Source organism: Spinacia oleracea, chromosome 2, assembly GCF_020520425.1.
Source record: "Spinacia oleracea cultivar Varoflay chromosome 2, BTI_SOV_V1, whole genome shotgun sequence".
In the NCBI taxonomy this organism is placed as follows: Eukaryota; Viridiplantae; Streptophyta; class Magnoliopsida; order Caryophyllales; family Amaranthaceae; genus Spinacia; species Spinacia oleracea.
The window spans coordinates 51,851,129-51,867,039 of record NC_079488.1 but is presented as its reverse complement, the minus strand read 5'-3'; the positions used below and the strand labels follow the sequence as shown (position 1 = coordinate 51,867,039).

Genomic DNA, 15,911 nt, shown 5'->3' with positions numbered 1-15,911 from the left:
ATCCATATTTAAATCATATTACTCACAATAATAGTGACAAAAACCTGTTTATTTCACCAAATTTTGGTATTAGAATGATAAAGTTAAGTCACAATTCCATCTTCACTATGCATATATATTTAAATTTTTAAATTTATTTAAACACAAAGATAGTGCATAACAGTGTATGGGTAATGGCCATCAAATCAACAACAGTAACAATTTGTAATGAGTAATGTGTTTGGGAGGGGGGGCAAGACTTCACCAAATTTTTGACAGCCGTATGGCATTTATTGCACAATTGTATGTAATTTTTTTTTTATCAAATGCAATTACCCAAGTACACAATTTTTAAAATCAATGATAACGCAAATTTAACCAATTAGTCACCTAATTAGATTTAATGTTCACACCATGAGCATTGAACTGAAATTAACTTATTAGTAATCCAGTGACATATGTACCAAATTAAAAAATCACGTTCATTGTCTACTTTAAACTGCATACGATTTAAGCTGTGTAATTCAATTAATTCGGGTAAGACTATTTTTATAGAAATTGTTCGGGAAACTTCATATACAAGTGTCCGTAATTGAAAATTTAAATAAGTAATCAGGTTATATATCGTTGTCTTGCGCGCCCACTAAGGACTTCAAGTTCAATGCCTATGGTAAACTTGAATTCCTGTTATTAACCACGCAAAATTTGTTTCGACGGGTTACTTAGATAAAATTCTCACTTAGCTATAACCCTGTCCTTGTATGATATATTCACTTAGGGAAATTGGTCAGTAAACTATAGACATGTCCTTGTTTGACAAATTCACTTAGGGAAAGTGGTCGAAAAACTAAAGAGCAGTCCTTGTTTGAGATATTCACTTACGGAAAGTGGTCGGCAAACTATAGACCTGTCCTTTTTTGAGAAATTCACTTACTCAAATCGGTCGGTTTACACTAAAAATTTGTCAATTTTTGAGAAATTAATTTAGGGAACTCGATCGGTAAACTATAGACATGTCCTTGTTTGAGGAATTCAATTAGGAAAAAAGGTCGTTAAACTATAGACAGGTTCTTGTGTGTGGAATTACATTAGGAAAATTATAGGAATACCACCATTATAGGAATACCTATTTATACGAATACCGCCATTCCTTGTCCTTGTTAATTAACCTTTATAAACAATTAAAGGTTTTCAAGTGTTGTCTACCTAATCATTAACGGAACTCATTAAACAAATCAGACTATCTTAATATAAATTCTAAATATTTGGATGTAAAATAATTGAGTGTTAACAAGTTGGCACGTGCAGCCCCCGTGAGCTTCCACTTTATATAATTCCTAAATCCTTTCACACTTTGCACTCCACTTCCCCCCTTTCTAACTCCACTCCTAAGTAATTTTCGAATAATTATAGACTAAACAAAATGGGCAATCATGGTCAGAACTCCGCCATGATTTCCTACACGGTTGGAGTAATAGCCCCGCCCAACAACCAGCCTCAACCTCCATAAACAACTAACCAAAACTTGGGCCCAGGGTTAGGGTTCGATCTTAACGGACCACCCACGATGCCCGGTTCATCGCCGTTTACGCAACACGTACCTCAGCCAAACATGCATGTCACCGGACAATTGTCTCCTTCAATCCCACCACTGAATCATGGCAACCTTAGGGATTTGCCACTCATTCCGCCGTCTATGCTGCCCCCTCTACCACCTTCGTTGCTCCCGCCACTGCCACCTTCGTTGCTCCCGCCACTACCACTGTCGTTGCTCCAGCCACTGCCACCATATTTTCTGCCTGGCATACCAACCTATCAGATGCCACCCCTTCCACCTTCATTGCTCCCGCCACATCCCCGAAGATTCAAAGCAAAGAGTGAAGACGTAGATGACGAAGGGGTCCTGTACCTCATGTATCCGTCTGACTCATTTAGTCTCGTCTACAGTGACTACACTAGTCGTCTAGGTTGTTCTCCAACCCAGATTGCAATTTACAGACCAAATGGTATGGTCATACCAATTGACCAGACCGCGGGGCAAGTTAACCTCCAGGATGGTGGGACGTTCCTAGTTCGTGGGCTCGTAAGTGCTTCATTAATCGATATTTTTTCCGTATTGGTTAATTGTTTTAAATTAATTATATACTATTTTAAATGTGCGAATTATAATTGACATGTTAGATTCATCTTTAGAATGTTTTCAATTGAATGTGTGGTGTTGAATATTTGATCATCTTTATGTCATGCAATATTTATCGAAATGCAAATTAATCTGAATATGATACATGCAAGATTTAGTTGTAAAATCAATTAGACTTTGCATTTGTGAGTAAAGATTTGGTGTTGCGTGGTTGTTTTAATCATTCTCACAAATTGTGCGATTCGTTAACTAATCTAGTTGTCCCCGTAAATTGGGTGAAGAAAGTCAAAATTGGACTTTTGTAAGAATTTGGAATACAAGTTGTGGGGTTATTATTATTTACAAAACGTACGCTTACGTGGATGTGGATACATTAATAAAATTGGTGAAATGATTTATTATCATATTAAAATTTTAAATAATTGTATTCATGTGCAGGATATGAATGTTAATACACATATCTGTTGGTTCTTCATTCGGGCTATGGTTGATCGGCCTTTGGGGTGGGCAGTGAAAGCTCATTTTCAAGTGCCCCTATCGACTGTAGTTCAAGACTGGGCTAAAATCTTGCACGTAGACGCAGGCAGGATTAGATTATATCGGGAGGACGAGAAGCTAGACAAGTTCAAGTCAATCAAAGGTGCGAATATTAAGAATGGTAGCACATTGTATGGACGCGTAAAAGGACGTTGATCGAGGTGGTACTAAAGTATAAATGGGTATGCAAGTGAAGGATGGTGATGATTGTGTGCGAACCCATTATTTTGGACAAGGTGTGGTTGGTTATTAGTGGTGACAAGTAATTTGGGAAGATATAATATTTTGTGAGGAAAACTAAAATTTAAAGCTTTATCTTTGCTACTTTAGGGGTTGTAATTGAACTTAATGACTGAGCCTAATGATGTCTGCCCATCTATAGGGGTTGTAATTGAACAATTTTATTGAGCATAATGAGGTAGGATGCTCATTTATTGGGCTAATGTAACTACTTGATTGAGCTTAATGAAGTGTGCCGATTTTATGGGGTTACTAATTTACTACATTAATCGATTTTTATGTGTTGTATAATATTTCTGTTGTAAGTTGAAAAAGAAAATTGAGATAATTGGACAATGATTGACCATCAATCAGATGGTAAATGTCATAAGATTAATTTGTTAATTTGTAAAAAAAAAATTTAAGCATAAATATCCTTGTTTTCTAGTTTTGAAGAGGTAATGTATATAAAGTATTGGTCGTCATACACTATGAAAAGACCCAAATGTTAGCACTACTTAGTTGAAATAATATTTTTATTATTAAAGGAAAAGTTTGTCATAAAAAACCTTTACAAATGCAAAATTTGTGACGGAGAATATTTTTAAAATATAGTTGTGATTATGGACCAAATTCAAAGTTTTTGTTGTGAATAAGCACCAAATGTCATTTACCGGTGGTCAACGCCAATTTTCCGGCGGTCAAATTTGATGTGTTAGCTTATGCTTTGAATTTTTATTAAACGGAATTGTATTTTTTTTTAAATTGGATTTTTGATTTTTAAAACAAAATGGTTGTGTTTTTTGATGAAATGGTGTTTGATAAATTAATTCAAAGATAAAGCTTTAAATTTAAGTGTTCCTCACAAAATATTACATCTTCCCAAATTACTTGTCACCACTAATGACCAAGTTATGTTCCTTTCAAAATTCATAGTCTCCGTTGGTGGCCAATTGGCCATTGTCCACTAGACATAGTGAACTTGGTCATCAAACACCATTACTATAGTCAGATGTTATTAGTAGGACTAAGATTGTTAAAAAAAATTAATTATAAGTTAAAAATTAAATCCATTTTGGGATGACTAGTGTTATGAGCAGAGCTGTCAAAAATTGACCCGATTCGAGATACCGACCTGAACCGACCTATATTTTTAAATCCCCGGACCCGATCCGAGACCCAATTTTTTGTTAAAATATGAAATCTGTAACCCGACTAGATGTCAACCCGAAACCGATTATAACATAATGAAATCTGTTATTGACTCAATTTGTGACAATCCGTTACCTGAATTTACGCGACACCCTAACTAAATAATAACTTAAATCAAGTTACTATTATTTTTTATAATTAAATAATCTAGAACAAGTGAATTGGTTAAACCAAATTTAACCAAATTTGTAAAAGTTAATTATAAGGTTAAAACTTGACTTGACCTGATAACTATTGTAGCCGGTCTTAACCCGTGTCCGATAGTGAACCCGACCTGAATTTGAACTGACCCGGTAATCATCCTATCCGAACTTGACCAGTCTCGTAAATACCCGAACCTGTAATTGTACCTGAATAGAAATAGACCTGATCCGAACCCGACCTATACCAAAATGGAAAAATAACCCGACATGACCCGATAAATTTTCAACCTGACCGAACCCGTCCTGAACCCGACCTGCACCGGTGCACCCGGTGATATAATGACCCGATACGACCAGACCAGGTCATGACTCGAGACCCGAGATGACCAGACCCGGACCCGACTCGAGTAACCCTTTTGACAGCTCTAGTTATGAGTGTACATTTAGGTAGCACGGCGTGAAAAAAATAATTGGCTTTCCGTATTAGCCAATTGGCTTTCCGTATTAGCCCTCTCGTTACGTTAAAGTTCCTTACACTATATATTATTCCATTATCACTACAATATGGGCCCACCATAAATTAAGCCTTGTTTAGTTCACTTTAAATCAGGACCATATTTCATATTTAATCAGATCAGATATGAACAATTCAGATCAAATCCTAGAACATAAGTTCTGATCAAATCGTAACTTCATAAATAAGTGAAGATCATATTAGATCACACCAGAGTGCGCATAACATATCAGATCATATAACAACAGATCAAAGCATACCAGACCAATCTATACGGTTATAAATAAGGGGAACTAAACGGGGCGTTACTCACTCACAATAATGTAATATTAATTTTCATTCCATGTCATTGTGGGACAATTTGTAGCCACTCTTTTACCATTTGTTATCCGACCATCCTTTGTCACACGAAAAATCAATAACTACGTATAGTAAGCGTAAAGATCATTTAGGAAACGAGGTAATATATACATAGCTAGTATTTTTTAAATTACATACATAAATTCCATTCATCCAAAATGAATTCATAATTCTTTCGCATCATAAGTTCACTATTTATTTACAAATTAGAAAATAGCATTTAATAGTTGTCAACACCATCATTTAGTAATTTATAATGCTATCAGATATATACTGAAAATTATCCAATAATGTATGTATAGAACTATATACTTTAGAGTAATAGTCATATACTTTTTCAAATGTAAATATATCCTTGTTATATATATATACAAACAATAGTATATTTGATGAATCTATAGTATAGTTAATAAATCACTAGTATATGTAATGATGCTATATATATGCATATTTTCCTTTTGGTTAGAAAATATAATATGATCTACTTCATAATAGATTTGTATTTAGAGATATATAGTTAGATATAATATTGTTTCCTGCTCGTTCATTATAATATATAGATAATATACATAGTTAGATTCTAGAGTATTTGTCAATTAGTTTTCCTAATTAACATTATGAACTAAATAAACAATACTTTATAACATGTACTAGAGTAGTGATCATATCAAATATTATCCACAACATAAAGATATTTGGATGTGAGAGGGTGCATGACCCGGATACATGTTAAACGGTCTAAGTAGAAGTCGTTAACGTGCTACAAGGATCTAAGCATTTTGATTTGGGATGATAATGTATTTATATTTTACTCATTGCAAAACAAAATATTTTTACTTTTAACTCTCCATTTCAGACAGTACGTCAGAGACTGGTAGAGCACTATTTTATGGGTATCCGATTATTTAATTTTGAACCGTACCCACGACACTATAATAAGTTTTATTTTGGTAAGGAATTTATTATTTATGAACCCTTACCCACTTTAATTAACAATAGCAAATATATATAATGAAGCGTGTACAACACCCTTTCGTCAACTCAAAACCCTTTTAATTCATTTTGGTACAATTATTGCGATTCTACCCTTTCCTATCTAACAACTAAAAATACACAATAAATGGACTTAAATCTTTACTATCTCCCATATATATTACCCATAAAAGCATCTTTAATTTTGATCACTCATTATCTCAATGGTTCCACAACCTTCCATCTTCTCTCTACTTGGAATCCCACCGCACCAACGCCCCTCCCCTCCACCGCCTAAAAATGAATTTTAACTCCTCAAACCAAACACAATTTTCAACCATAACTAACTATCAAGAACATCAAATTGGGTCCCTCCAATTTCACCATCAACAACAATTGGTGAACTTGAACTTGGGCCTTGGTGTAGTCAGCTTTGAGGAAATCACTCAACCATCACTCCCATATTGGGGTCCTTTTGATCAGCACCCAGATCTTCACATGCAAGTCTTCCCTGGTGGTCTGCCGCCGGTTCCACAGTCACTACTGCTGCTTCTGACTCCACCACCGCTAGTGAGTTCGGTTGCAACTCAGATCAGGGTGAGGAGTGAGGAAATAGGGGACGATGGAGTCCCCTACCTGATGTACCCAGGTGATACTTTCAGTCGGGTTTATGGGGACTTAGCTAGTAGGCTGGGTTCTAATCCGGAAGAATTAGTGATATTCCGACCAGCTGGAATGGTGTTCCCACCTAGTGTTACCGCCGGCGAAGTTGACCTCCTTCATGGGGAGACTCTCCTAGTTCGTGGGCTGGTGAGTATTACTTTTCTTTTAATTTTCATTTCCTTCGTCATTTTGGGTTTGTTCATGGTGAATATGTTTAATAAGATTTTTGGGTCATAGTTTGTTAAGTAATTATCCTTAATATCGTGTATTTAAACTACTTTTTTTGTTTACAACTAGTTTTAATATTTTAAATTAGTAGAATTATAGTAGAATTTCATGATTCATTAAAGTAGAAATCAAATCGGGTTGATTTTGGTATTAATGAAAAAACTTTAAGTTATGCAAAAGTCATAAATGAATTTCTTGTTTTGTTTTAAATATTTATGCTCGTCTAATGTTATCTAATATTGGTGATCTTATATGTCTTTGTTTTTTTTTAATACCATCTAATAATGATGCACTTTAAAACAGGCAACTACCGTATAGGAATTGAAATGAATTTTAGATTTATTTTTTTAATATGTGAACTTGTAATGATGATCACATGAAAATAAAATAAAATTGGTCGAATAGTGTTACATAAGGAAAACGAAATTACAACTTCATAATTTTATATTTATTTATCTACTTTTGTGAAATGTATTTGAATTGGAGTTATGGGTAATTGTCATACTATCCTTACCCACGACACTATATTAAAATAAAACTTGATTGACATTATAGTAATTTTCCACACTTGTACTTAGTTTGATCAAAACTTAGTTCTGATAAATATAGGGGTTAGTGATTTATGTATACTTAAAATTACACACATTAGTCCTCAATCTAATCCACTTCTCACTCTGAAAATGGTCGCCTTCTCAAGTTCGGATCCGAACTCGTCCGACGTGGTTGATTTACCAGGTGACATCCCGGCACCTCCGGAAAGTAGGTTGCTAACCATCAAGCTTCGTAGTAAGGATCGTGCAGACCCTGGTGTGGAGTATATTCTTCTCGCTAGCCAAACCCTAGTGTGGATAAAGGAGGACTACCAGGCCCGATTGGGGTACGAACCAGACGAGGTGGCAATTTGTTTGTACCGGGAATATGCGAAAAGTCTGGACGAGGAAAAATCCGCAACAGCAAACGAGATCAAGGACGGAGAGCTGATAATTGTTCTTCCAGTGGTAACAAACGCCTAAACCCTTATTACTATATATTTATTATAAATTGTTACTTAATTTATTACTCTTGATGGCCTCTTTGTAAAGGAAATAGTGACGGTTATGGAAATTTTGTATTTCTTTTTGATCGATAATTTGCATCGTAACATGTTTGCGGTTTCCTATAAACCAATCTTGATAATAATAGTATTTACACATTAGATATCCTACATCTAAATGGTTAAATTACGTAATAATTAATTAATACCAAACAAGGCCGACCTATGTACACATATTACATGAGTGCTTAAATTGGACCTACTTAGATAGCCATAATTCATTAGCGGCCAATTGCCTAGGCCTTATGGGTAATAGGCCAAATTTAGTGGGCCTACTGGTAATAGACCAAATTTACTGGGCCTAATGGTTTATAGTTATCCCAAAATTATTTTCTGCTATCTTGATTTAATTTTAAATATTTCATTTTGGTTTCATTTTAACAATTTATCAGCCAACCCTCAACTCAGATTATAAAACTACATCATTAATGTGTGCAGTTTTATGATTATATTCGATTGTTTGCTAAATATCCGAGATGACTTAAATGAGCCAATTTGTGTACGCTCCCTTGTGGGCTAACAAACGTTTTAGTTTTGGGCTTTCAGGCCCAATTAAAGAACTCACATAAAAATCAGGCCTGTATACCCATAATACGATTCCCAAACTAATTAACCAATCTCACTGTGACACTTCATCCCTTTAATTAACACTACTTGACTTTTGAACTCGTTGACAGTATGATGATATAAATGCGGACACTGCTATCGTAAGGTTCAACGTTTTGCAAGATGATAGGGCCGGGATAAGATTGTATGCAATGCGCCACCGAGTGACAACCAAGATGGAAATTGTGTACAAGGAATGGGCAAACCACATTATGGTTCCGGAGGGTAGGGTTATGTTGTTCACCCATGATGAATTCGGTGATCCGGTGCTAATTTCACGTTTATAAACAATCGAAGATGCAGGTATCACCAACCATTCCGTTATTAAAGCAGCGACCCTCTAAGATGTGTGAAGTTGATGTTTCATGGATGTTATCAGGCAATATGTATTATGAGGTATATGTTTTATCTATTATGTAGTATATGTTTTATCTATTATGTTTCTTGGTTGTTTATGTAATTTTAGTTTCACCAATGTATTGTGAATTACTCACTTTTAAGTACGAAATTACCCTTAGCTGTGTCCATTATTTTAGTGTGCAAATATGAATATCTAAGTAATGAATATTTTAATATTCGGCCCACGTATTGAAGCCCAATATAAAACCAACATATTAGAGCCCAATAAAGCATGATTGAATACAAACTGGACATCGAATTTTAATGCTTGAAAAAGGGGACAAAATCATCAGAGGACATAAAAAATTGTGACTCTTTTGTTACTTCAAAGTCCAAACAAACAATATACACAAATTTTTGCAATCACATCAATACCCTCCGCGGCTCAGCCCATGTCACAACAACGGTTTTACGCACAACCTTTTTACATTCTTAGGTTTACAAAAGTGGAATACATCCTTTAGTAGTAGTGCATATCGAACATGTAAATATGTCTAAATGCCATGTTGGCCTTGGTCCCATCCCATGTTATTGCGGCTTAATAGTATATCATCATCAGGAACAAAGGGAGATAACGACAACTGTTGTGTAATGCTAGACACCTCATTGGATGGTTTTTTGTACTTCCTTGTCACCTGCAATGTACGTAGTTTAGATCTTCATTGTCACCTCATTGGATGGCTATTTTCACAAGAGTCCTAATGTGTAACACTTTTAGCAAAATCAAATACACCCGACATTCATATACCTTTAATTTTCCATGTGACCCGACTGTTGAAGGTCCATCTAATCCGACTGTTGAAGGTCCATCTAATTCGACTGTTGAAGGTCCATCTAATCCCTGTGTTGAAGGTCCATCCCCCACAATATTCACCTATATTAAACAGATACATATGCCACAATAAATTATACATGCACCATTAACTATTATTATGATCAAGTATACATTGTCCAATGTCTGTTTATTCTAGTAGATCAAAAGTAACCATAAACCTATCTTTTGTTTATAGGATCAAAACATGTAATTCGATTAATGTGGTGAAAAGAGGTGCAAATACATACATACCTTGTTGGTTTCCTTTCTCTTTGGTTTCCAATTGTTGTTCTCTCCTAAGGCCTTGTATCTTAAGGTAAAGGGCTTACCCCGTTTCTTCTTGCTCCTACTTATGGGATTCTTAACATTTCCCTCTATGGTGTCCACCTGATCTTGTATTTGAAGTGATTCCAATGGGAATAAAATCAGTTTCTGTTTCACCAGATTAACCCTTTCCCTTACGGCTATTTGTAGGCTATGCAATTCATTCACAACAAAGTGCATAGTTTGATAATTTACAGTTGCTTCCTCAAAAATAGGCTCACATTCTAACATCATCTTATCAAACCTTTTAGCCACCTCCGTCTTTGTGGGATCATAAAGAGCAACCGTGACATGCATATGCTTCCGATATACATCCTTCCGCCAACGCCGAAAGATGTATTTCTCAGGTATATTGACCACATCGTTTTTATCTAACACACGAATACAGTGCCTACATAGAATACCCCTCGTCTCAAAAAGCTTACAAACACATGATACTTCCATTGGTTCTGCACAAAACTTCACTACGTAGAATTTCTTATAGTTCGTCAACACCTCTTCACTCTTACCTTTGACAATGATCCATACACGATCTTCCATCTTATATTCTAACTCATTCTCCGATATCTGTTTCACCACCTTCACATCACAATACAAAATCCTTTCACATTCTCTTTGGAAATCTCTAAACTTGTTGTCGGTGTATAGCTTCTGGAAGACCTTCTCAACGTGGAAACCAGTAACCAGTTTGCGGATATATTTCGCACAATTATCGTCCGCATTTTTTTCATCACTACACCTTTTATTCATAGCATCACAATATTTTTTGGGAAACTCATACAACTTTGTCTTCCTCTCCAAAAAACCATCGAAAAATAAGTTTATTGACTCTACCCGCTGCGTGGTCTTCATGCCAGCCCAAAAATAGTTGTTCATATATGCAGGCACCCACATATTTCTTTCCTTATACATGTCTCTCAGCCACTCATGACTCTTAAGATCATCTTTAACCTTATATTCAACTAACATACTCAACCATCGGCCCTCAAACTCCTCTACACATAGACTCTCATACACAACCTCTTTCATCACATCTTTCAACTCTTCATACCTAAACGAAAATTTAAAAGAGTCAGAATGATTTCTCAGTGTGTACAATAACAATTAATGCTCGACATCGAGTACAAATTAAAACAATGTACCTAATCCGAATTGACGGGGAGTTGTTCTAGTGAATAATTCTATTCATTGTTCATATATGCACCAGAAAAAGACACTCCGTCCAATTGTGGAACTAAACTCTATTTACCATTATTTAATGAAACGTAAAAATGATGCAAAGTGCAATAGTACTATCTGAAATTAAATAGGGACTATGTAACTACTATATTACTACATAAAATATGTTATATTTTGAAGTACTATCTTATACTCCCTCCGTCCCGGAATACTTGACCTGTTTTTCTTATCGGGTCGTCCCTTAATACTTGACCTGTTTCAAAAAATGGAAATATTCTAACAATATTATATTATTTCTCACTTCACCCCTATTAACCCACCTACCCCCTACTCCATACAAAAAATAATTAAAAATTCAACCCCTACTCTCCCCCTGCAAATTTTTGGCTATACCCGGGTACAGCCAAAGCTGGCTGTACCCCCATCCAAAACGATGTCGTTTTGTGTTGTTTAAAATGAACATTAATATACTGGTACAAAAATGAACATTTAATATTTCGAAAATGAACATTTATTTATTTATTTGGAATGAACATTTACTATTTTGGAAATGAACATTTATTTATTTATTTGGAAATAAACTACAAAAATGAACATTTACTATTTCGGAAATGAACATTTATTTATTTATTTGGAAATAAACTACAAAAATGAACATTTACTATTTCGGAAATGAACATTTATTTATTTATTTGGAATGAACATTTACTATTTTGGAAATGAACATTTATTTATTTATTTATTGGGAAATAAACAATATAGACGCTTGTAAAAACATAAAAGACCAATGAAGTGAACAATTTCATTATGAACATTAACCATATATTTATTATGAACAAACAAATAAACAAGAAAGGACAAATAATTCAACAAAAAAGAACAAACAATATAAAAAAGAACATAAAATTCCAGAAAAAAGTAACAGCCAATACTAAAATTATGAACAATTTTATGATGAATTTTAAAGTCAACATGAAAGAACAAACAATACAACAAGAAAGAAAAAATACTGGTACAAAAATGAACATTTACTATTTCGGAAATGAACATTTATTTATTTATTTGGAATGAACATTTACTATTTTGGAAATGAACATTTATTTATTTATTTGGAAATAAACTACAAAAATGAACATTTACTATTTCGGAAATGATCATTTACTATTTCGAAATTGAACATTTATTTATTTATTTGGAATGAACATTTACTATTTTGAAAATGAACATTTATTTATTTATTTAGAAATAAACAATATAGGCGCTTGTAAAAACATAAAAGACCAATGAAATGAAAATTTTCATTATGAACATTAACCATATATTTATTGTGAACAAACAAATAAACAAGAAAAAACAAATAATTCAACAAAAAAGAACAAACAATATAAAAAAGAACATAAAATTCCAGAAAAAAGAACAAACAATACAACAATTATGAACAATTTTATGATGAATTTTAAAGCCAACATGAAAGAACAAACAATACAACAATAAGTTTGATGAATGAATTTAAAAAACAACAAGAAAGAACAAACAGTACAACAAGAAAGAACAAACAATACAAGAAGAAAGAGTAAAAGATTAATGAAGAGTTTAATTATGAACATTAACGTACCATATGATTATTATAAACAAACAAATAAACAAGAAAGAACAAACAATATAAAAAAGAACATAAAATTCAAAGAACAAACAATACAAAAAGAAAGAATAAAAGATTAATGAAGAGTTTAATTATGAACATTAACCATATGATTATTATAAACAAACAAATAAACAAGAAAGAACAAACAATATAAAAAAGAACATAAAATTCCAGAAGAAAGAACAAAAAATACGACAATTATGAAAATTTGATGATGAATTTAAAAAACAACATGAAAGAACAAACAGTACAACAAGAAAGAACAAACAGTACAATAAGAATGAACAAACAGTACAATAAAAAAGAACAAACAGTCGACAAGAATGAACAAACAATATGAGCGTGTTGTTTTTGGGGGGTACAGCCAGAGCTGGCTGTACCCGGGTACAGCAGTTAGCGATTGCTCTCCCCCAACCCCACCTCTTAACACATTTCTCACTAACTACATTAAAATAATACCCCACTATCAACCAATACCTATTAAATTAAATAAGTCAATTCAAGTACCTTAAACTCTGTGCCGGTCAAACCGGGTCGAGTATTCCGGGACGGAGGGAGTATAATTTAATTCACTATCAGACTACGGACATTTGAATATTGTATTAATCTACTTAAATTTCAGATAATATAGGATTTTAAGTTCATATACAGACACTGAAGGTTAGTTGGGTATATTTCAACTTTTCTATTCCGTGTTCCTAATTTAATTAGAATTTAATGAAATTAACCGCAAGGAAGTTATAATTAAAAATATCATTTAAATTATATATAGCATTTCAGACTTATGTGTGGAGAGGTTATACATACCTAGTATGCTTACTGAGTTTAGTCGGGATTTTGTTCATTATGTGCCATTAGGCACCAACGATGTCGAGCTTCAGGCATTACTTGTGACAAAGGAACTCTCATAGCCGGTGCCTGATCAGTTAAAATTGCATTAGGACATTTCCCACCCATGCATATGCGCCACTGCCTAAACAACCAGGTAAAGCTTTCTGAATATTCATGGGACATCAACGCACAACCAAGCAACAATGAGTGACCATGATGATTCACTCCGACAAAATTAGCAAAGGGGAGCTCATAGGAGTTGGTGAGGTACGTAGCATCAAAGCAAACGACCTCGCGACTCCTTGCATCAACCCACATAATATCCTTTAGATGACCTCCCTCGTCTAGTCTGTGGGCGTGGAAGAATTTATCATTGTCCCTTTGCAACCCCTCGAAATAGGACATCATTGCATTCGCATCCCCACCTTCCATTTTCAATTTTCGTTCTTTGTGAACGATGTGTGACATGTCTTTTTCAGTTAAGACAACATTTTCAATGCCACCCAATCGTTTCGCAAGATTTTCCCTAACCTGTGACACCGGCGCACCCGAATCATATCTTGTTATTAAATCTTCCTTGAAAAGATCTGTGACAAGGGCCATTCTATACTCTTTCACTCCCCTCCACTTGCTGGGAGTTGGCTGGTGGTTAGAGTGTTCTAATACGACATGCCTTACTATCCACTCACCTTCCTCATTCCTACTAGCTCTTAACATTGCAAGACACTCACACTTTTTCACTTTCTTGTCTTCTTTGTCGGAGGCTCGGGTATTGCACTAGTACCTAACTGCATATTCTTTGCTCTCTTCTTCGCCTCCCTCCTCTCCCTCATATCAGGCGCACCATAACACTCACACCTCCATGCCGCAGAAGTCAGTTGTTTGGCTTTATTCATTGTACCTTGGGGCCTACAAACACCAAATCCCTCATGTTTACCATATCTCTTGTAGTAGTCCTCAACATCCTGCCAACTTCCAAATATGAGCCCTACACTTGGGGGGGGGGGGGGACAACTTCCTCGTTAGTGGTAGTACATACGGTACCTCCAGTTTTCACATGCTCAGGAGTGAAAAATAATCCGTCTTCCTCTGAAATTCTCTTATTATTCCTTAACGGGGTTACATTGGAGGATTGTATAGAAGAACCACCAAATAACGTTGTTTCACAACTCTGAGGGCTAACACAAAATAGATTTTCATCTATGTTATTATGTTTATTACGGATTGGGGTGACAAAGGATAAATTTTCATCTAGGTTGCCATTATGGGTATTACGGTTTGGGGTCAAAAAGGATATATCTGAACTCCCGACACAGGATCCAAATGGAGATTGAAGATCGTTACTATCAGCAACCCCTATTCCACTAGGAGATCCATGAAGAACACCACTATCGATTGGAAATTCATTTGACGTAACACCACCATCAACCAATCCAACAGGCCTTTGTTGAAGTTCTTGAACATTATCATTATAATGTAGGACACACTTCGCCCCTTCATTATTAAGCTGCAATAAATTAAGTTCACATTACTAGAATACTATCTACTATTTTTTTATGCTAATATGAAACACATATTTATAATATGCTTTACTTTAATTAAACTCAGACAATTTACAGTGGGAGTATTTCTTTAATAAATCTACATTTTGGCGAATTACAGAGTAATACCCATATATTTACAAAATCTAAAACTTTCTGGAAGATTCAAATTTAGTCAATTATAAAATACTCCCTCCGTATTTTTTTAAGAGATACACTTGGTTGGGCACGGGTCTTAAGAAGAATAAAAGAAGTGGGGTTGGGGTAGATATTTTAATAAATAAGTACATTGGGGACCATGTCCTTTTGAACAAGTGGAGGTGGGGGTGGGGTGGGTGTAGTTGTAAAATTATTTTTTAATTGGATGGTGGGTCATAAAGTGTAGTAGATATATTATTTAATTAGGTGGTGGGGTTGATAAGTTACCAAAAATGGCAAGTGTATCTCTTAAAAAATACGGCCGGAAAAGGCAAGTGTATCTCTTAAAAAAATACGGAGGGAGTAATCATTAT

The 15,911-nt window shown here is 34.7% G+C and overlaps 1 protein-coding gene across 1 annotated transcript; it reads right to left on the bottom strand.

Moving 5' to 3' along the window:
- Window positions 1-9,450: 9,450 nt before the first annotated feature.
- On the bottom strand, window positions 9,451-14,461 carry LOC110780850 (protein FAR-RED IMPAIRED RESPONSE 1-like). Its single transcript, XM_056835925.1, has 4 exons — window positions 13,890-14,461; window positions 10,132-11,254; window positions 9,814-9,939; window positions 9,451-9,700 (listed from the first exon to the last, which is right to left on the bottom strand). The coding sequence occupies exons 1-4, from the start codon at window positions 14,459-14,461 to the stop codon at window positions 9,560-9,562; spliced, it is 1,962 nt and encodes a 653-aa protein (XP_056691903.1). The 3' UTR covers window positions 9,451-9,559.
- Between the last annotated feature and the right edge of the window lie 1,450 nt (window positions 14,462-15,911).